The sequence below is a fragment of the Chenopodium album genome, chromosome 25, assembly GCF_948465745.1.
Source record: "Chenopodium album chromosome 25, dcCheAlbu1.1, whole genome shotgun sequence".
Lineage (NCBI taxonomy): Eukaryota > Viridiplantae > Streptophyta > Magnoliopsida > Caryophyllales > Amaranthaceae > Chenopodium > Chenopodium album.
In genome coordinates, this window is record NC_137858.1 from 33180080 (window position 1) to 33202146 (window position 22067).

At 35.6% G+C, this 22067-nt stretch overlaps 2 protein-coding genes across 8 annotated transcripts; both read left to right on the forward strand.

Moving 5' to 3' along the window:
* The first annotated feature begins 2525 nt into the window (after positions 1–2525).
* LOC145614984 (uncharacterized) lies at positions 2526–5740 on the forward strand. 4 transcript variants are annotated; one of them, XM_081670064.1, is made up of 9 exons: positions 2526–2641; positions 3323–3366; positions 4195–4242; positions 4363–4410; positions 4532–4576; positions 4691–4728; positions 4809–4906; positions 5137–5219; positions 5337–5740. In XM_081670064.1, exons 2-9 carry the CDS (start codon positions 3336–3338, stop codon positions 5411–5413), a joined length of 468 nt encoding a protein of 155 aa, XP_081526190.1. In that variant the 5' UTR covers positions 2526–2641; positions 3323–3335; the 3' UTR covers positions 5414–5740. The 4 variants fall into 4 exon arrangements, with proteins under 4 accessions (XP_081526190.1, XP_081526192.1, XP_081526191.1 ...); XM_081670066.1 differs by having other exon boundaries at positions 2554–2651; XM_081670065.1 differs by having other exon boundaries at positions 2557–2655.
* Positions 5741–18550: 12810 nt separating this feature from the next.
* LOC145614949 (uncharacterized) lies at positions 18551–21767 on the forward strand. 4 transcript variants are annotated; one of them, XM_081670026.1, is made up of 9 exons: positions 18551–18666; positions 19348–19391; positions 20220–20267; positions 20388–20435; positions 20557–20601; positions 20716–20753; positions 20834–20931; positions 21164–21246; positions 21364–21767. In XM_081670026.1, the coding sequence occupies exons 2-9, from the start codon at positions 19361–19363 to the stop codon at positions 21438–21440; spliced, it is 468 nt and encodes a 155-aa protein (XP_081526152.1). In that variant the 5' UTR covers positions 18551–18666; positions 19348–19360; the 3' UTR covers positions 21441–21767. The 4 variants fall into 4 exon arrangements, with proteins under 4 accessions (XP_081526152.1, XP_081526154.1, XP_081526153.1 ...); XM_081670028.1 differs by having other exon boundaries at positions 18578–18676; XM_081670027.1 differs by having other exon boundaries at positions 18582–18680.
* The last annotated feature ends 300 nt before the right edge of the window (positions 21768–22067 follow it).

Genomic DNA, 22067 nt, shown 5'->3' on the forward strand with positions numbered 1-22067 from the left:
TCTACGAAAAAGGAAGTTTGGGTAGAGAAGAAACATGGGGTTTTAGCGGAGGGGGAAACTATCTATACTAAAATAGAGTGTAGGTCTTCTAATGGTTGTCTCCTAGCAAAGGTTATGGATCAAGAGGAAGAGAATGAAGACAAAAATTGGAAGAGAATCAAGAAAGAGAAAAAAGAATAGAGCATTGCTTTACTTTTGATTTATTAGACAAAGTAAATTTGTTTTAGTTAATTTTTTTTTTTTAACCAGTCGAAAAAATTCGAGTCTGGTTAGTAACAGGTCGGTTAAATTTGGATTTTGACAAGTAATAACAGGTTTGGGTCAATCTCGATTAAGGTCGGGTTCGGTTTAGGTCAATAATTTACGAGTTATATTAATGTCGGGTCATCTCTAGGTCGATTCATGTTCGGGTTCGGGTCTCAAATACTCAGGTTAACTCGGGTTTAGGGTTGGTTTCAAGTCAGGTCATATTGGGTTCGGGTCACCATTTTTTTGGGGTTTCAAACAAGTCGGTTAATAATCAGGTTTAGGTCGGTATTTCTGGCCGGGTTAGCTTTTTACAGCTCATGGACCATGATAAAGGCAAAATGTACTTTCAAGCAAAAAGTAAGATAGTAATTCATTTAGTTATCAATCAATAACATAATACTAAAACATACACCAGGAATGACACATGTCAATTCCTGCTGTGGTTTTTTCCCTTCAAAAACACCCCTTCTCTTATTTGATAAAATCTTCTCTGAGAATTTTAATATAATATAAATATCATAATATATTATTCCAAGGGTTAGGGAGATAACACTCTACCTAAGAACACTCAAAGTGTTTAATTGTATTTCTTATCAAAGGCTTGAGCATTCACGGTTTACATCAATGGCTATTTATAGCCTTAATTCATCTACTATTACAACTACTAGAATTAATTCAAGGTTGAATTTTTAATTTGCTTTGCCGATATGGGGGAGGTTGCTTAGGGAGGATGCTTGATATTGGGGAGGTTGCTTCTAGATGAGATGATAAATGTAGTTTCTAGAAGTATGTTAATAGTAGTTAAACCTTGTCAAGCCGCCTCCCAATGCTCTTCCTTTGGTGACTGCATAATTGTGACAAAATATGTACCGAATAAGCCAAATCCGGCCTAGTAACTGCTAATTATATCAATCCACCAATCAACGTCTATACTTTTCACCATCTAAAAAATCTTTCCCTTCTGCCAAAGCTAACTTGTGATTCTGCTCCATTGGAAAATCTGCAGGTTTTGCCCCCAACAAGCCAGTCTCTGCAATAATATCATTAACACCTTTTAACTCATGTTTTCAACAAGGCTCAATTAATAGCCAGAGGTTTTCAATAACGTCCTGGTATTGACTATACGGAGACCTTTAGCCCGGGTGTAAAACTGACTACCATTCACACTCTTCTTAGCCTTGCAGTATCTCAACAATTGTCACTTTGTTACGACATCAATGATGCATTCTTACTAGGTACACTACAAGAAGAAGTGTATGTAGCACAACCACCCGGGTTCGTTGATCCTAAATTTCCTTCTTATGTTTGCAAATTGAAGAAAGCCATTTATGGCTTAAAACAAGCTCTTCAAGCTTGGTAGATATTATCTCTCAATGGAATTCGACTTATATTTTCTAAGTATGTGCTAGCAACAGACACCATGCACAAGAGGTATAACTTATATTTTCAGTTTTTTTTTTTTTTTCAGATTTTTTTTTATTTTCAATTTTTTTTTTAATTTTTCAAATAATTTTCTTTAATTTTTTAGATTATTTTATTATATTTTCAGATTTTTTTTTGTTTTTTCATATTTTTTTTAAAAAATTTTCAGATTAATTTTTTTTTTATTTTAAAAATTAATTTTTTAAATTTTTTATTTTTCATTTAATTTTTTAACTTTCTGACGACCGTGGGGGGTGTTTTCTGACTGCCGGTTGTGGTGGGCTGGTGGTCAACGCCGGAAAGTGGCAGTCAACGGCCACTTTCCGAGCAAAGGTCCTTCTTCACAAAAAAATTTTGGATCAAGGTCCTATTTCACAACAATTTTTATAAAAGGTCATTTCTCACAAAATGTTACTATAAAAGGTCCTTTCTCGCAAATTTTCCTAAATGTGAATATGATATATGTGAATATGATATATTTATGTTGATCGAGTGGGGCGGGGATGTGGATGAAATTTAGATTATTGTTGGGACAAAGATAGAATGTGAAAGATAAAACTCGCCCTGCCACACTAGATTTATGGATTATACCAGTGACGCAATGAGCAAAGTCTATTATTGCATCAATGCGGTACGTGCGTCCAAGGTTTATCGGGATACGGATTTACGCCATGTTAGACCTTGGAGAATGGAGAGGTGTATGTGCTTCTTAATTAGGTGAAAATAACTTTTTCTTTTTTGAATTCCAATTTATTACTTACTCCTATCTAATAGGGTTTGGGTTTGGGTTTGGATTGGGCTTTAATCGGTTTATACATATAGTTGAGTTTTGGTCCAAACCTCAAACATGTTCTTTATAAAAGTTGTATATATTCATATCATATCGTTCCTCTTTCTTCCAGAAACTCCTGAATTGAGAATTGAGAATTGAGAATTGAGATCCGGTTGTTCTCCACCGCCGATATTACAGGTAAGATTGAGTAAGTAAGGTCTTCTCTTCTCTACTTTGTTACTAGATTATTTATCTATCATTCTAGGGTTTCTCTTCTCTTCTCGCATCCCTTTTTTATGTTCATCTTCGAGGTTAGGGTTTTCTTCTAATGTCAAGATAATAATAAACAATTTGTTGACTTTTGAAATTTGGGTTTTGTTTGATATTATTTGTTTTGATTGGATTTTGATTCTGCTGGGGCTTGATAACTATCTAGTAAAGTTGCGATACAAAATTTAATTAGGAATTGGTTGGTGAATTTATTAATTTTTGGTTAGAAATCAATAAATTCATGCAAAAGTATAGTTGGATGATGTTAGTGATGAATGGCGGAATAATTCATTCATTCAGATAAAATGGTGGTATTTTCTTGTTGTGTTGTGTAGACTCATAGTTTGCTGACAATGTCAAGTATCTACCCTTGGTATAATTGTAATTTGTAGCCAATAAACCTTTCATGGCCCATCAATGACCCGCACCCGCATTTGATCCGACCCTCACCTGACCCGCCCGATAACCACCTCTATTTCCAATTAGTTAATACATGCTGCATTGATGGTTCATTTGGCTTGATCAATTGTTTTTATGTCATTTGATTCACAGTATTTTCATCTATATAAATATAATATTTGACCTTTGACATTTGTTCTTTCTGTTCAGTTGACATTAAGAAATGCCTTCTCCTGACGTCAAAGATGCTCCTCGTATGTATTCTAATCTAATCTTTTTTTATCTTAATTTTGCTTTTGTTTTTAGTCGGAAAAATTTATTGTATGGATTGCCTATGCCTTGCTACTAGTTATACTTATGCCGTAACTATAACATTCAAAGCCTGCAAAAAATTAGAATAATTTTTTTTATCCGGGATGAAGTTGTACGCATTTGAGTATTGGATGTTTGGACTTGGCTTCATGTTCTTGCTTAATTGATATGTCAAGTATGACTTTTGATTCTGGGATTTCAGCTGGTTTAGGGAGAATTTGTGGTGTTGAAAAGTGCCTGATTTATTTTCCTGTTTGTAGCATGTGATGTTCAATTTAAGCGAGGAGGTGTCTCATAGAGTTGATAATGCTATTGGCTATTTGGAATGCTCAAAATATTTGACAATGAGAGACAACTCCTACCGTGAATAAGCCCTAAATGGCTTAGGACATGATCAACCCTAAAGACATTACTGAAATTTAATGTTTCTTTATTGTTTACAACTTGTTTAAGGCTTATTAAGATGCAACTATATTTATTTGTTCTACCCAAAGATTTTTTTTGATCTCTCCTCAACCCATGGATTTATGTAATATCTCTTTAACCTAAAAATTTAGTGGTTGTTTGTTTGATGAGTATTTGTCTAACTTTGTAACTCAAGGTCAAACTATATAAGTATACACCTAGCTTGACTTTTTGATAACCCCCAAGGTGGCAAGTCTTACTTTGCTATGTTCATTACAGTACAATCATTTCAATTACATTAATATCCCTATCATGGTTATTACTGCATTTTACATAGCTTGACTTTTTGATATGATTGGTTTCAGCGGCTAAGAAGGCGAAGCTGGAGGAGATAGCTCCTGACCCCGAAGATGGCAAGTCTTACTTTGTTATGTTCATTATAGTACAACCATTTCCTTTACATAAATGTTCCTATCATGGTTAATACTGCATTATTAATAGCTCGACTTTTTGATGTGTTTGCTTGGTTTCAGCGCCTAAGAAGACGAAGCTGAAGGAGATAGCTCCTGTTCCCGAAGATGGCAAGTCTTACTTTCTTATGTTCATTATAGTACAACCATTTTCCTTACATAAATGTTCCTATCATGGTTATTACATTACTGCATTTTTCATAGCTTGACTTTTTGATGTGATTGGTTTCAGCGCCTAAGAAGGCAAATCTGGAGATATCTTCTGACTCCGAAGATGGCAAGTCTTACTTTATTATGTTCATTATAGTACAGCCATTTCCTTTGCATAAATGTACCTATCATAATTGTTCATAATCTGGTTTTTGATTTTTATATTATTTTTTTTGGACAGAAAAATATGAAGAATATCGTGAGCTTCCTGGACAAGAGGTTTTTTTTTGCACTCGTCTTCTTTCAGTTATTGTTTATATGATAAAAGGGAATGACACTCAATACTTTTTAAACTACAGTACGTTGTCCTTGTGGAGTTGGAAGACGTCAGAAAGCATCGTGGATCTGGTGAAGATATGATGATTTTGTTCCGTCAAATCATGAGAAATGCTGGCTGGTATATCTGTCCTTTTAATAATCGTCTGTATACTCTTATATATATATATGTGTGTGTGTGTGTGTGTGTGTGAGTGTGTGTGAGTGTGTGTGTGTGAAGCATGATAAGTTTTTTTGAAAATAAAAAAGCTAAACAATTTTATCCTAAAATATATTTATTTTATCCTAAAATATATTTATTTTATCCTAAAATATGTGTGTGTGTGTGTGTGGGTTGAAATCTTGTTGCAGCCCTGAGTTCAAGATGAGTCCACAATATACCTCGTTGAACTTCTATGCAAAGCTCACACCAGATGAAGCTGAAAGGCTGTCTGGTCAGTTCAATAGTCCTTTTGCCTTTACTATCTATCTCCATGGAAAGTGTAGCAAGTGTAGTATACATTTTAGTGTGCAAGTGGTAATGTTACTTATTGTGTTTTCAATGTTCTCAGATCTGGATTCCGTAAACACAGTGACCCCGAATATTAAGTGGCGTGTTTTCCATGAATGTATGTACCACGAAGATTAAGTGGCGTGTTTTCCATGAATGCTGTGAACCTCGCTGGTGCTGGTGCTGGTGATGGTGATGACCTCTCTTGTATGAGGAGTTACCCAAACCAATATGGGTGTAATAGTATTACTACAAACTAGGATATCTGTGGTGTTGATGAATTTGTTCCTCTTATCTTATCCTATGTTATGTTATGTTATGTTAAGCAACAGGATTATCATATAGATGGATATGCTACTTATTTTTATCAATGTAGCTAATTATGTCAACTGCTTTGACCAACTTTGTACTTATTTTTTTTTATCAATGTAGCTAATTATGTCAAATGCTTTGACTAACTTTTTATCTCCTTTTCCGTTGCCAATTTCTCTCTTTTCATCACTACTATAGCCAGAAAATTGCAGATCTCTCCTCACCACTATCATTCACCACAAAACAATCCACAGAGAAATGAGGAAAAAAAAAAAACATAATCAGTATACTTAAATAAGATAATACTTTATTCATGTGCCTTTATTACAACTTTGTTTGCAAAAGGATGAAATTTATACAAATAGGTTCAAGCTCTTCTCCATCTAAAGCCGCCTATTATCTACTTTATTTCTCTAAAAGGAAAGCTCTCTCTTTGTAAATTTATATAGATAGGTTCAAGCTCTTCTCTATCTAAAGCCACCTAATATCTACGGGGTACTTTATTTCTCTAAAAGGAAAGCTCTCTCTTGTACACCTTTCGATCATTTAAAGTTGGGTTCAAAGTTCCTACAATTACCGGGGGGAGGTCTTGGGGTTCAAAATTACTACTACCTCCGGTTGTATTTAGTGCAACGATTGGACATCTCTCACTCACACTTTATGTCCAATTATTGCTATTATATATAACGGAGGTAGTATAAGGGGAGAGGTGGGGAGAGGTGGGTTGTGGAAGCCTCAAAATCTCGATACTTCCTCTAAAAATAAGCCCCATATTGAGGCTAACGCCTTAGTAGGGCCACATGCAATTCAAATGTTAGTCTCATTCATTTCCCAACATAATTGGACGTGTAATATATCAAGTTGAAGCTCTCGAAACAAGGAACCATGTAATTAAAGTTGAATCACGTACAAAAGATTTGTAGGTAAAAATTTATGAGGCCTTGAACCAAATCATTGCGCACAGAGCGCTTGTAATGATTTCAATTCTTGCTTGAAATTATAATGTCATTTAAATGGGGACAAAACAAGCTTGTACAATAGGTCACTGAGCGCGGGGTAATTAGGTCGTTGACTAACCTCCTCACGACCAAACAAAATTTATTATAATCCTAAACTAACCCCTAAACAAGTCTAGTGGTAAGTTCGGAGTCGAACCACAAGGAACGGTAATGTTGGATTGTTCTCGATCTAATGCTTAAGCTACGCTGAAGTCGGTTTATGGATAGTGGACACTACAACTACACTAACACACATATAAAGATCAAGATATTATAAAGTCTACTAGGGGAAAAGTTCCACTTTGAATAATTAACAAGTTAATGGGAATCGATTTGATAATCAATCATGCAAAGAAAGAATTAAAATGAGAATTAATTACACTCAAGAGTAATCTCTCAAATTCCTAGCCTAGATCCCTCATTGACTAGGTGCATAGAAGAAATTTACCCAAAATGCAATCAAATATATAAATTCTAATTCACAATCCCTTGTCAAACTAGAACTAACATGCAATTAAGTTTGTTATCTTAGGAGATCAATCCAATCTAAAACAAACAACATGCCATCATCAATTCAATCAATTTAATCACACAATTATCATCAAATTTTATCTCAAGTAACTCAATTAACCACTTCACTCAACACCTAGTAGAATGAAATCTACTTAAACATGATTAACAAAGCAATTAATAAAGCATAAAGAGATAAGAGAGTAAGAAATGCTCATTGATATAAAATGGAGATCTTCAAATCATCAAATTCCTCCTTTGATTATCCAAAATCCATAAAAACCATTGTTTCTCTCACTTTCTCTCTCCAAAATTTGAGAGTTTCTCTCTCTAAAAACCTAAAACTAACCTAAAACTACTGAAAATATGAATTCCCCCCTCTAAAATGAGCAAAAAATCTATTTATGGCCCTTACTAAATTGCCTAGGAAGCTCCGCAAAAAGTCGAGCAGCGCGTAGAGGAGCGGGCGTGCACCCCCTCAGGAGCGGGCGCTCCAAACTTTCTGCCAAACTTCAAAATTGCACACCCTGTGAGGAGCGGGCGTGCGGCCTTGAGGAGCGGGCGCTCCTGGCTGCGGACTGGGCAAACTACTCAGCTTCAAATGAGCATATCTCCCACGTTTTACATCGGAATTGAGCATATGACCTGTCGTTGGAAAGCTCTCAAGATAAGCTTTCATCTCCAATTGGAATCGCCCCAAAATGTTTTGTAGATCAATAGATATAGGCGTTTGAAGTATGATCTTTGCCAATCAAGTGCACATTTCTTCATTACTTGTTCTTTTATGTTTTATATTTCTTCAATCTTGAGCAATGAACTTATCCAAGTGTTCCTAAACATAAGAGTAAACCAATAAAGTTTAATCTAATGTCATAAGCCACCAAAATATGCAAGAAAAGCCAAAATTGAGTAATAACGACATTTCACACATAAACATGACAAATGTAGTAAAACGTTATTAAAACCAAGTAAAAAGATAGAAAAACTATGAAAAACTAACAAGAAAACTCCTAAAAATAGCGACATAAGTGACACTTATCAGTCACATATTTAAATCTCCTCTTGTCCATTATAAATTGTACTGTCCTAATGACTCATTTGTATGTTGTTGTGAGAAAGAGAAGAAATGGAGCCGGGACTAAACCCGTAGGTAGTAAGTGGATTTTCAAGAAGAAACTTAGACCGGATGGGACCGTAGATAAGTTCAAAGCTAGACTTGTGATTAGAGGTTTCACCCAAAAGGAAGGTATATATTTCTTTGACACCTACTCACCCGTGACTAAGATTGCCACCATGAACACTCATAGCACTAGCGGCTATTCATGACTTAGTTGTTCACCAAATGGATGTCAAAACGACTTTCCTTAATGGGGACCTTGGGGACGAAATCTATATGTCTCAACCGGAAGGTTTTGTGGTGAAAGGGCAAGAACACAACGTGTGTAAGCTTAGAAAGTCTTGTATGGTTTTAAGCAAGCTCCTAAGTAATGGTATGAAAAGTTTGATAGTACTCTTAGGAGTTGTGGTTATGTTGCCAATTCCTCGGATTCTTGTTTGTACTCTAAAGAGTGTGATCATCTTGTGTTATAATATGCTTATATGTTGATGATACGCTTATTGTTGGTACTAACATTGATGTTGTGAATGATGCTAAGGCAATGCTTTCTACTAAGTTTGAAATGAAGGATCTAGGATAAGCCGATGTTATTCTTGGAATTCGTCTAAGGACAACGAAGAACGGCTTTTCCATGAGTCAATCTCACTATGTAGAAAAGATACTTAAAAAGTTTGACTCTTTTGATGTGTTTCCTAGCAAGGTACCATATGATCCCACCGTGAAGCTTGTGAAAAACAAGGATTCAAGTGTTTCTCAAGAGAAATATGCAAGGATAATTGGCAGTGTGATGTTCTTGATGAATTGCACAAGACCCGACATTGCATATGCCGTTAGTAAACTTAGTAGATACACTCATAATCCAAGCAAGGAACATTGGGTTGCTCTTCATCGATTACTAAGGTACCTTAAAGGTACTATGGAGGTATGCTTGCATTTTAATCGCTTTCCTAATGTCTTAGAAGGCTATTGTGATGCAAATTGGATTACCGATAATGATGAAGTGATGTCTACTAGTGGTTATGTTTTTATTTTAGGTGGAGGAGCTATATCATAGAAGTCCTCAAAACAACCATGTTTAGCTCGCTCCACCATGGAGTCTGAATTTATTGCTTTTGAGTTGGCAGGTCATGAAGCGGAGTGGCTAAGAGGTTTATTAGCCGAAATTCCCTTGTGGGGGAAGTCTTCATCACCAGTGTCCATGCATTGTGATTCACAAGCGGCCATTAGAGTTGCAAAAAAAACAACTACAATGGAAAGAAGAGACACATTCATATGAGACACAACGTTGTGAGGCAATTTCTCAAGAATGGAGTAATTGCACTGGACTATGTGAAGTCCGAAAAGAACTTGGAGGATCCTTTGACGAAAGGATTAACAAGAAAGCAAGTTGAAGAATCATCGAGGGGAATTGGACTAAGGCCATGATACACATTACAATTTGTCCTATTCCTATGGTGATATGTGTGGTAATGTGGTATTGAGACGCACTTTAGGACTTACCTATGTGGTTGTGAGGACTAGCCATCCTCTATGAAAACCTTGGCCGGTTTTCTAGAGCCTCTACTAGACCTAAGGTGAATATGCTTGGCTATAAAAAGCATATCTCTTCTCGGAGTTTATGTAAAATGTTGGAGCGATGTATGTGTAGTATGTGTCGTGAGTTAAATCTTGGATTTTCAAGGTTTGTCCACTCCATGATCAAGAATGTGGGGGTTTCAAGGGTTATTCCACCCTTACATTTGTAACTCATTGTTCTATTATACTAAGCACTAGATTTTAAATTACTTATGTAATATCTTAGTGTTATGTATTTAGCTCCTCTTATGCCCAAATGTTGCCTCTCAAATTTTTGTTGTTAGCATTTCATCTCTTTGTGGGGGATTGTTGTGAGAAAGAGAAGAAATGGAGCCGGGGCGAAGCTTGCCCTGCCAGGCGCCCCACCGGGCGAAGCCCGCCCGGCCGGGCGGGTAGGGGGGCCCTGCAGGGCGGCCGAATCTGCAAAACGGAAGGAAAAAAGAAGGAGAAATCGAGCAGACTCAACCGCCCGGCCGGGCGGGTGGGCCCGACCGGGCGCGCCCATCTGATGCTCCGTTTTCATTTTTCTCGGATTCCTCTTCCTCTTGGGATTCTTGTGTAACCCCCCTTTACTTAATTCTCATAAATTAGACGTTTTGGAGGTTATTACCTTCTTAACTTTCTGATTAATTTGCTCCCTCATTATGTTCATGAATCACTTCATCTCCCATGGAATCTTTTATATATTTCATCCATGAAAATCAGAAAATATATACACAAAAAAGCTAAACACAATTCTAAAAGGAATGGTGTCCTTCGAACAAGTGTATTATTTTGATAGCGGGTTTAGAATTATTAGAAAGCTAATATATTCAGCAAGGTCAAGTGATCGGAATGCCTGGGTGGAGGCCGCTTCCGATCAGTAATATTAATATAATTAATATTACAGCTTAATCTTGACTGAACCCTTTGGGTCACACCCAAGCAAAATATACGAACTGACTCGACGAATTAATTCGGAAGAAATTGATTCGTCGCCCGAGTGTTAAACATTTAGACGTCGGAAATTCGAGCTTGGAGCGTCGAAACCGAGCGTCGGGGAATCTCAAATGTCAAGCCAAAATTTAGAAATTGGCGAGACGGGAAAATGCATCAAGTAACAAGTAAAATCCTAGCCACGCAAAAGGCTAGGAATGCATGCCCAATAGGAGCATGCCACGTGGCAGCACACATGGCAAAAAAAACGCCATGTGGCAGCACACGCGGAAGCACACGTGGCCGCCATGTTGGCAGCCGCCAAGTGGCAGCGTGCCACATTGGCAGCGTGCCACGTGGTAGCGCCATGGTGGCGGCGGGCCACGGTGGGGACACATGTGGCAAATGGGCGTGGACCCGGGTTGATGGGTCATGGACACGGGCCAAAATAAAATGGGCCAACCGAACCCAACTTGGGGCTCAAGGTTGGGTGACACATGGTTAATTCACATTGCATGTGAAATGCCTTGGGGACCAAGTGAGAAAGGGGTCCACTCCTAACCATGTGACACTTGTTATTTGTTCCTTGGTTTATTTAATTAGAACAAGTTTGAGGCCCGGGCGATGCCCTGGGTCATTTTTTTGTATATAAAAAACTATAGTAAATAGTTTTTTATTTTATTTTTTTTAAAAAAAATCTTTAATAAATTAAAGTGAAATCTATTGGTGATTTTATAATTTTTAAAAAAAAAAAAAAATCAAAATTCACTATGACATATGCAGTACGTAACCTAACTTTTATATTTCAGATTAGTCTGTTTTATTTGTTACAGGAATTTTTATCTACCATTATAATTTCTTCTAAGTATGGATGAACAAACGAAAGAATGAGGATTAAGAAATTAGAATTTATGAGTATTAATTTTTTGTGAGGAGAAATTAATGATTAGACCCCACGTCATTTATCATTTTATGACGACACGTGGCAAGAATGATGACACGTGGCATGATTACAATTCTTGCCTTGGGTTTTAATATATACTTCCTCCGTTTTCTTTTACTTGCAACACTTCCCTAAAAAGGAAATGTCACAATACTTGCAACACACTATAAAAGGAAAGTCACTTTAGGGAAAAACTATACTATTTCCTTTATGTAAAGCACATGACCCACTAATTTACTCTCCTAACAACCACTCATCCCATTTTTATGTATTATATCATGTGAACCCCACATTTCTTAAATACCGTGAAAAAGTGTGTGTTGCATCTAAAAGAAAACGGAGGAAGTATATAGATAAGCCTTATTAATTTAGAGTTATTATTTAATCAAAAACCAGTTCTGTTTTATCCCTTTTTATAAAAAAAAAATATAAAATGATTTAAAAATTTTAAATGGAAGCATTAATTTAGTCTGGAAACCGTATGTAGTAGATTAGATTTTAAGTAAGAAAACCTATGCTTTATTAATTTTAATCGAGAATTCACAAATTGACTAGTAAATTAAAATTTCAATTCAATTTAATAACAATACATACATAGCAGCACTAAATGAAATCAGTTACAAAATCTATATAGTACAATCAAATTAATAGCTTCATTTTAGAACGCTAAAAACCAACTCCAATCTATATAATTATCCCTGTTGATATGACGAAACCAATCTACGTTCTATCGAGCTTCTTTGCTTCAAAACCTTATTATGTAAATCTCTGTAACAAAAAAAAGTATATTAGATTTCAACGTTTAGCTCTGCTTGCAGACAGATTCGGTAATTTTGAAAAAAAAGTAGTTTAATTTTTTTTTGGGATGAACAATAGTATATAATTGTAAAAATTTCAATTAAATAAAAATTGAATCCCTTAAAATTGAATCCTTATGTACTGATATGATAGAAGTATATACGACTAATAAAAAACAATAAAGTTATTATTACCCTTTAAATTATAAAAACAAGAACTAATAAAATTTCATACCCAAAATTGAATAAAATAAAATAAATTCATAAATTGCTCATAACAAGTGTTGATTATCTCCGTAGCTCTTGAAAATCGAATTTAAAATGCTCTTGTTCAAGTGAGACGATGCAATCTAACAAACCAAGGTGGTGGCTATGCAACGAAGGTGATGGTGATATGATGAAGCTTCTATGGCGATGGTGGCGGCGATGGTGGCGGTAATGGCAGTGCTTGTGGCTCTTAGATTTCTCCGGCAAATCGTTATCAGAAGGTAATGTCGTGCTTGCGATGAGATTCATGGGAGTCGCTTGCCACGGCAGAAGAAAATCGAGGGTTTCGATCTGAGCTTGAAAGAATTGGGTTCACAACTGATTTCAATGAGGGAATAAATAATTTAAAGAAACCTCGGGATTTTGTTGGACATGGAGAAAGCTTAATTAATGGGATTTGAGGAAGCAAACAAAACTCCATGCATGGAATAAAAAGAGTTGTTGGGAAAATGGAGAAAGAGGAGGCGGTAGATCGAAGCTAAGGGGAAATTAGGAGGATTAGGTTTTAACTAGTGGATCGGAGTGTGGTTGAAATAAAATAATAACCGTCAAATCAAGTGGAAACTGGCAACATAGAACACTGTTTTATAATGTAAATCCATATTTTATTTTATTTTATTTTATTTTAATTATGATAAATTATATAAACGGTTCTTAATGGAAAGCGTTCTATTTGATTTAGCAAGTTAGAAAGTTTAAGGAGAGATCACGTGTTTCTTAAAGAATGATTTGTATTAATGTTTGTGAGATGTTTCCAAAAAAAAAAAAAAAAAATGTTTGAGAGAATTTACATTACAATTGTGTGGATGATACAAAAATAAGGGGAAGGATCCCTAGATATTTATAGTCTTCTTTACAACATAGACATATCTACTAGAATATTCTTAACTGCCTCAAATGGAGGGTTTTACATACAAAAATAGAGTTTTTATTTGAGGAATTTCCCTCCTATACACTATTCTAATTCTTTTCTTTTATTTTTTTCTTTTAGTTTTTTTTTTCTTTTTAGAATTATTTATTTTCTTAAGAACTTTATTATAAAATATTTAATTATTTATTAATGTAATTAATTTTTGAACTTTATTTTTCTAGAGACTCAATATGGCCCCATTTGGTAGGATGTTACATTGGAAAATTCATTTTTATGAAGGTTTTCGTTGTTTGGTTGAATGTAAAATGATTTTCCATTTTAAGCGTTTTTCATTGTTTAATTGAACTGGAAATCAATTACTTCAATTGTGAGGGAAAATGTTTTTTTTTTTTTTTTGAGGAAAAGTTAGCCGGAAAATTTATTGCAAATCAAGTTCTGCCAAAGTTAAGATACTTTGGGGGAAAGAGTTCATACAAACACGTTCGGAACATTCATTTGTGTCCCATCTAGCTAGTAAATGGGCCACGGCATTCCCGGCTCTTTTAGCATGAGAAATAGTAAAAAAAGCTAAATAAACTTGAAAGCTTCTTAATATCATCGTACAACAGTAAGTTTGGAGATCGTCCATCAGGAGCTTGCTTAACGTTCTTCACCACTGATAATGCATCACATTCCACCCAAGCATTCATGTGCCAAAATCTCAACGCTGCTGCCTCTGCCAGTTCTGCTGTCCATTCCACATCCAAGCGTTTCACAGTAGCGAGCATAATTTCACCCTTGAAGTTCCTTGCCACAATACCATGCCCCACATACCCATTTCCAGCCATATGTGCATCAACATTGAGCTTGATTATGCCTTCAGGAGGAGCAACCCAACCAGAAGGGGAGTTGAAGGGGAGAGTGCCTTCGGAGCCACTTCATACATACTTTCTGATTATACTCTCTATAGTCTTCCACAAGTTGGATAAATCCCCTTGTAACCAATCCCATGTCCAACCTCAATTGTTCTTGCACCCACTTATTTCTCCCAAACCATATAGCCCACATCAAAGCAAGGATTTTTCGAACAACCTTCTTCTCATACCTGTCAGACCATCACAACAGCATAAAAGCAAAATTATCCCTCGGAGCATTAAGGATTGCTACAGACAGTTCGTACCCTTCCCATATCATCCTAACCTCTTCACATTCAAATAGCGCATGATCAATGGTTTCAGCCTCACTTCCACATCGAGGACAGAGGGCATCATTAGCTATATGTCTTCTAAACATTTCAGCCTTGACATCCATGTTGCCTCTGCAGATTTTCCATACAAAGTGGGATAGCTTTGGAGGACCATCAAGCCCCCAAACAACACGCCAAATCACATTATCATCAGCATTAATATTTGTAGCTCCAAGCATGCCTAGCCAATAACCCGACCTGACAGAGTATTCACCATTTTTCGTGCCTTTCCTGTAGAGCTCATCCTTCTCTTCGAACACAGACAGAGGGATATATGAAATCATTTTAGCATGCTCATCTTCAACAAGCTCACTTAAAGCAGTTAAGTCCCATTCTTTGCACTGATGGTTGATTAAGCTAGCAACTGTTAACTCGACATTAACTTCATTGCTCGGTTTTGGTGATGGAGGAAAAGAAAGGCCAAGAACCCAATTCATTGACCACACCTTCACTGATGTACCATTTCCAATGCGCCAACCCAACCCATCTAGCAGTAGCGACTAAGAGCCCCACATGCTTCGCCATGTGTAGCTTGGATCAAAACCCTGGTGAGCTTCTATGACAGTTGAATTCTTGAAGTACCTAGCTTTCAACACATCATGCAGCAATGATGAGCAATTATGGTGGAGTCGCCATATTTGTTTAGCCAATAAGGCTTGAGTTGGGTCATGTTAGGTTATACATATTATTGGGTTCAAGTAGGGTCAATAATAAATCAAATTACATTCGGTCGGGTGAATAATAGGTTGGGTGAAATTCGGGTTTTCACGGGTTAAAACGAGTTAGAGTCATTCTCAGGTTCGAGTCGGGTTCGGTTCAAGTCAATAATTTACGGGTTATAATCGGGTCATGTCATTTATAAGTCAGGTCATTCTCAGGTTTAAGTTTGATTCGGTTCAAGTCAATAATTTGCATGTTACAATCAGGTCAAGTCATTTCCAAGTCAGATCATGTTAGGGTTCGGGTCTCAAATATTGGGTTAATCTAGGTTTTAGGTTGATTTCATATCAGGTCAAATCGGGTTCAGGTTCATTTTTTTGGGTCAGTTTGTTAACAGTTCATGTGATGATGTTCACGTTTAATTATTATCAATTTCTTCATTTATTGTAAGAGAAATAATTTCAGATAAGTTTAAATTCATGCTAATTAGTTCAAATAAGTTTAGATAAGATATACGAGTACATAATAAGTGACAACGTAACTTTATAACTATCTATACTTAGATTAATATTAATAAGGTGGTCTAAATTGAATTTAAGGTGATCTGAAATCGGGTCAAGTCAATATAGGTTATGTTGAGTTCGAAATGGGTTATTAGGAACAATTCGGGTTGAATTTATTGGTTAATTCAATAACAAGTCGTGTTGATTTTGGATCAGGTCGAATTTATGGTCGGGTTAGTAATAATAAGACGGGTAAAATTTGGGTCGGGTTAGTAACAACTTAGGTTAAGTTCGGGTTAGTTTAATAACCAGTCGAAAAAATTTGAGTCTGGTTAGTAATAGGTCGGTTAAATTTGGATTTTGACAGGTGATAACAGGTTTGGGTCAATCTCGGTTAAGGTCGGGTTCGGTTTAGGTCAATAATTTACGAGTTCTATTGATGTCGGGTCATCTCTAGGTCGATTAATGTTCGGGTTCGGGTCTCAAATACTCAGGTTAACTCGGGTTTAGGGTTGGTTTCAAGTCAGGTCATATTGGGTTCGGGTCACCATTTTTTTGGGGTTTCAACAAGTAGGTTAATAATCAGGTTTAGGTCGGTATTTCGGGTCGGGTTAGCTTTTTACAGCTCATGGACCATGATAAAGGCAAAATGTACTTTCAAGCAAAAAGTAAGATAGTAATTCATTTAGTTATCAATCAATAACATAATACTAAAACATACACCAGGAATGACACATGTCAATTCCTGCTGTGGTTTTTTCCCTTCAAAAACACCCCTTCTCTTATTTGATAAAATCTTCTCTGAGAATTTTAATATAATATAAATATCATAATATATTATTCCAAGGGTTAGGGAGATAACACTCTACCTAAGAACACTCAAAGTGTTTAATTGTATTTCTTATCAAAGGCTTGAGCATTCACGGTTTACATCAATGGCTATTTATAGCCTTAATTCATCTACTATTACAACTACTAGAATTAATTCAAGGTTGAATTTTTGCTTTGCCGATATGGGGGAGGTTGCTTAGGGAGGATGCTTGATATTGGGGAGGTTGCTTCTAGATGAGATGATAAATGTAGTTTCTAGAAGTATGTTAATAGTAGTTAAACCTTGTCAAGCCGCCTCCCAATGCTCTTCCTTTGGTGACTGCATAATTGTGACAAAATATGTACCGAATAAGCCAAATCCGGCCTAGTAACTGCTAATTATATCAATCCACCAATCAACCGTCTATACTTTTCACCATCTAAAAAATCTTTCCCTTCTGCCAAAGCTAACTTGTGATTCTGCTCCATTGGAAAATCTGCAGGTTTTGCCCCCAACAAGCCAGTCTCTGCAATAATATCATTAACACCTTTTAACTCATGTTTTCAACAAGGCTCAATTAATAGCAAGAGGTTTTCAATAACGTCCTGGTATTGACTATACGGAGACCTTTAGCCCGGGTGTAAAACTGACTACCATTCACACTCTTCTTAGCCTTGCAGTATCTCAACAATTGTCACATTGTTACGACATCAATGATGCATTCTTACTAGGTACACTACAAGAAGAAGTGTATGTAGCACAACCACCCGGGTTCGTTGATCCTAAATTTCCTTCTTATGTTTGCAAATTGAAGAAAGCCATTTATGGCTTAAAACAAGCTCTTCAAGCTTGGTAGATATTATCTCTCAATGGAATTCGACTTATATTTTCTAAGTATGTGCTAGCAACAGACACCATGCACAAGAGGTATAACTTATATTTTCAGTTTTTTTTTTTTTCAGATTTTTTTTTTATTTTCAATTTTTTTTTAATTTTTCAAATAATTTTCTTTAATTTTTTAGATTATTTTATTATATTTTCAGATTTTTTTTGTTTTTTCATATTTTTTTTTAAAAATTTTCAGATTAATTTTTTTTTTTATTTTAAAAATTAATTTTTTAAATTTTTTATTTTTCATTTAATTTTTTAACTTTCTGACGACCGTGGGGGGTGTTTTCTGACTGCCGGTTGTGGTGGGCTGGTGGTCAACGCCGGAAAGTGGCAGTCAACGGCCACTTTCCGAGCAAAGGTCCTTCTTCACAAAAAAATTTTGGATCAAGGTCCTATTTCACAACAATTTTTATAAAAGGTCATTTCTCACAAAATGTCACTATAAAAGGTCCTTTCTCGCAAATTTTCCTAAATGTGAATATGATATATGTGAATATGATATATTTATGTTGATCGAGTGGGGCGGGGATGTGGATGAAATTTAGATTCATTGTTGGGACAAAGATAGAATGTGAAAGATAAAACTCGCCCTGCCACACTAGATTTATGGATTATACCAGTGACGCAATGAGCAAAGTCTATTATTGCATCAATGCGGTACGTGCGTCCAAGGTTTATCGGGATACGGATTTACGCCATGTTAGACCTTGGAGAATGGAGAGGTGTATGTGCTTCTTAATTAGGTGAAAATAACTTTTTCTTTTTTGAATTCCAATTTATTACTTACTCCTATCTAATTGGGTTTGGGTTTGGGTTTGGATTGGGCTTTAATCGGTTTATACATATAGTTGAGTTTTGGTCCAAACCTCAAACATGTTCTTTATAAAAGTTGTATATATTCATATCATATCGTTCCTCTTTCTTCCAGAAACTCCTGAATTGAGAATTGAGAATTGAGAATTGAGATCCGGTTGTTCTCCACCGCCGATATTACAGGTAAGATTGAGTAAGTAAGGTCTTCTCTTCTCTACTTTGTTACTAGATTATTTATCTATCATTCTAGGGTTTCTCTTCTCTTCTCGCATCCCTTTTTTATGTTCATCTTCGAGGTTAGGGTTTTCTTCTAATGTCAAGATAATAATAAACAATTTGTTGACTTTTGAAATTTGGGTTTTGTTTGATATTATTTGTTTTGATTGGATTTTGATTCTGCTGGGGCTTGATAACTATCTAGTAAAGTTGCGATACAAAATTTAATTAGGAATTGGTTGGTGAATTTATTAATTTTTGGTTAGAAATCAATAAATTCATGCAAAAGTATAGTTGGATGATGTTAGTGATGAATGGCGGAATAATTCATTCATTCAGATAAAATGGTGGTATTTTCTTGTTGTGTTGTGTAGACTCATAGTTTGCTGACAATGTCAAGTATCTACCCTTGGTATAATTGTAATTTGTAGCCAATAAACCTTTCATGGCCCATCAATGACCCGCACCCGCATTTGATCCGACCCTCACCTGACCCGCCCGATAACCACCTCTATTTCCAATTAGTTAATACATGCTGCATTGATGGTTCATTTGGCTTGATCAATTGTTTTTATGTCATTTGATTCACAGTATTTTCATCTATATAAATATAATATTTGACCTTTGACATTTGTTCTTTCTGTTCAGTTGACATTAAGAAATGCCTTCTCCTGACGTCAAAGATGCTCCTCGTATGTATTCTAATCTAATCTTTTTTTATCTTAATTTTGCTTTTGTTTTTAGTCGGAAAAATTTATTGTATGGATTGCCTATGCCTTGCTACTAGTTATACTTATGCCGTAACTATAACATTCAAAGCCTGCAAAAAATTAGAATAATTTTTTTTATCCGGGATGAAGTTGTACGCATTTGAGTATTGGATGTTTGGACTTGGCTTCATGTTCTTGCTTAATTGATATGTCAAGTATGACTTTTGATTCTGGGATTTCAGCTGGTTTAGGGAGAATTTGTGGTGTTGAAAAGTGCCTGATTTATTTTCCTGTTTGTAGCATGTGATGTTCAATTTAAGCGAGGAGGTGTCTCATAGAGTTGATAATGCTATTGGCTATTTGGAATGCTCAAAATATTTGACAATGAGAGACAACTCCTACCGTGAATAAGCCCTAAATGGCTTAGGACATGATCAACCCTAAAGACATTACTGAAATTTAATGTTTCTTTATTGTTTACAACTTGTTTAAGGCTTATTAAGATGCAACTATATTTATTTGTTCTACCCAAAGATTTTTTTTGATCTCTCCTCAACCCATGGATTTATGTAATATCTCTTTAACCTAAAAATTTAGTGGTTGTTTGTTTGATGAGTATTTGTCTAACTTTGTAACTCAAGGTCAAACTATATAAGTATACACCTAGCTTGACTTTTTGATAACCCCCAAGGTGGCAAGTCTTACTTTGCTATGTTCATTACAGTACAATCATTTCAATTACATTAATATCCCTATCATGGTTATTACTGCATTTTACATAGCTTGACTTTTTGATATGATTGGTTTCAGCGGCTAAGAAGGCGAAGCTGGAGGAGATAGCTCCTGACCCCGAAGATGGCAAGTCTTACTTTGTTATGTTCATTATAGTACAACCATTTCCTTTACATAAATGTTCCTATCATGGTTAATACTGCATTATTAATAGCTCGACTTTTTGATGTGTTTGCTTGGTTTCAGCGCCTAAGAAGACGAAGCTGAAGGAGATAGCTCCTGTTCCCGAAGATGGCAAGTCTTACTTTCTTATGTTCATTATAGTACAACCATTTTCCTTACATAAATGTTCCTATCATGGTTATTACATTACTGCATTTTTCATAGCTTGACTTTTTGATGTGATTGGTTTCAGCGCCTAAGAAGGCAAATCTGGAGATATCTTCTGACTCCGAAGATGGCAAGTCTTACTTTATTATGTTCATTATAGTACAGCCATTTCCTTTGCATAAATGTACCTATCATAATTGTTCATAATCTGGTTTTTGATTTTTATATTATTTTTTTTGGACAGAAAAATATGAAGAATATCGTGAGCTTCCTGGACAAGAGGTTTTTTTTTGCACTCGTCTTCTTTCAGTTATTGTTTATATGATAAAAGGGAATGACACTCAATACTTTTTAAACTACAGTACGTTGTCCTTGTGGAGTTGGAAGACGTCAGAAAGCATCGTGGATCTGGTGAAGATATGATGATTTTGTTCCGTCAAATCATGAGAAATGCTGGCTGGTATATCTGTCCTTTTAATAATCGTCTGTATACTCTTATATATATATATGTGTGTGTGTGTGTGTGTGTGTGTGAGTGTGTGTGAGTGTGTGTGTGTGAAGCATGATAAGTTTTTTTGAAAATAAAAAAGCTAAACAATTTTATCCTAAAATATATTTATTTTATCCTAAAATATATTTATTTTATCCTAAAATATGTGTGTGTGTGTGTGTGGGTTGAAATCTTGTTGCAGCCCTGAGTTCAAGATGAGTCCACAATATACCTCGTTGAACTTCTATGCAAAGCTCACACCAGATGAAGCTGAAAGGCTGTCTGGTCAGTTCAATAGTCCTTTTGCCTTTACTATCTATCTCCATGGAAAGTGTAGCAAGTGTAGTATACATTTTAGTGTGCAAGTGGTAATGTTACTTATTGTGTTTTCAATGTTCTCAGATCTGGATTCCGTAAACACAGTGACCCCGAATATTAAGTGGCGTGTTTTCCATGAATGTATGTACCACGAAGATTAAGTGGCGTGTTTTCCATGAATGCTGTGAACCTCGCTGGTGCTGGTGCTGGTGATGGTGATGACCTCTCTTGTATGAGGAGTTACCCAAACCAATATGGGTGTAATAGTATTACTACAAACTAGGATATCTGTGGTGTTGATGAATTTGTTCCTCTTATCTTATCCTATGTTATGTTATGTTATGTTAAGCAACAGGATTATCATATAGATGGATATGCTACTTATTTTTATCAATGTAGCTAATTATGTCAACTGCTTTGACCAACTTTGTACTTATTTTTTTTTATCAATGTAGCTAATTATGTCAAATGCTTTGACTAACTTTTTATCTCCTTTTCCGTTGCCAATTTCTCTCTTTTCATCACTACTATAGCCAGAAAATTGCAGATCTCTCCTCACCACTATCATTCACCACAAAACAATCCACAGAGAAATGAGGAAAAAAAAAAAACATAATCAGTATACTTAAATAAGATAATACTTTATTCATGTGCCTTTATTACAACTTTGTTTGCAAAAGGATGAAATTTATACAAATAGGTTCAAGCTCTTCTCCATCTAAAGCCGCCTATTATCTACTTTATTTCTCTAAAAGGAAAGCTCTCTCTTTGTAAATTTATATAGATAG

What these genes read in the sequence shown, in the direction of transcription:
- LOC145614984 (XM_081670064.1), top strand. Translation starts at nt 3,336, where the DNA reads ATGCCTTCTCCTGACGTCAAAGATGCTCCTC. An exon ending in ATCTTCTGACTCCGAAGATG is followed by an intron (nt 4,577 to 4,690) that starts GCAAGTCTTACT and finishes TTTTTTGGACAG; the next exon opens with AAAAATATGAAGAATATCGT. An exon ending in GTGAGCTTCCTGGACAAGAG is followed by an intron (nt 4,729 to 4,808) that starts GTTTTTTTTTGC and finishes TTTAAACTACAG; the next exon opens with TACGTTGTCCTTGTGGAGTT.
- LOC145614949 (XM_081670026.1), top strand. Translation starts at nt 19,361, where the DNA reads ATGCCTTCTCCTGACGTCAAAGATGCTCCTC. An exon ending in ATCTTCTGACTCCGAAGATG is followed by an intron (nt 20,602 to 20,715) that starts GCAAGTCTTACT and finishes TTTTTTGGACAG; the next exon opens with AAAAATATGAAGAATATCGT. An exon ending in GTGAGCTTCCTGGACAAGAG is followed by an intron (nt 20,754 to 20,833) that starts GTTTTTTTTTGC and finishes TTTAAACTACAG; the next exon opens with TACGTTGTCCTTGTGGAGTT.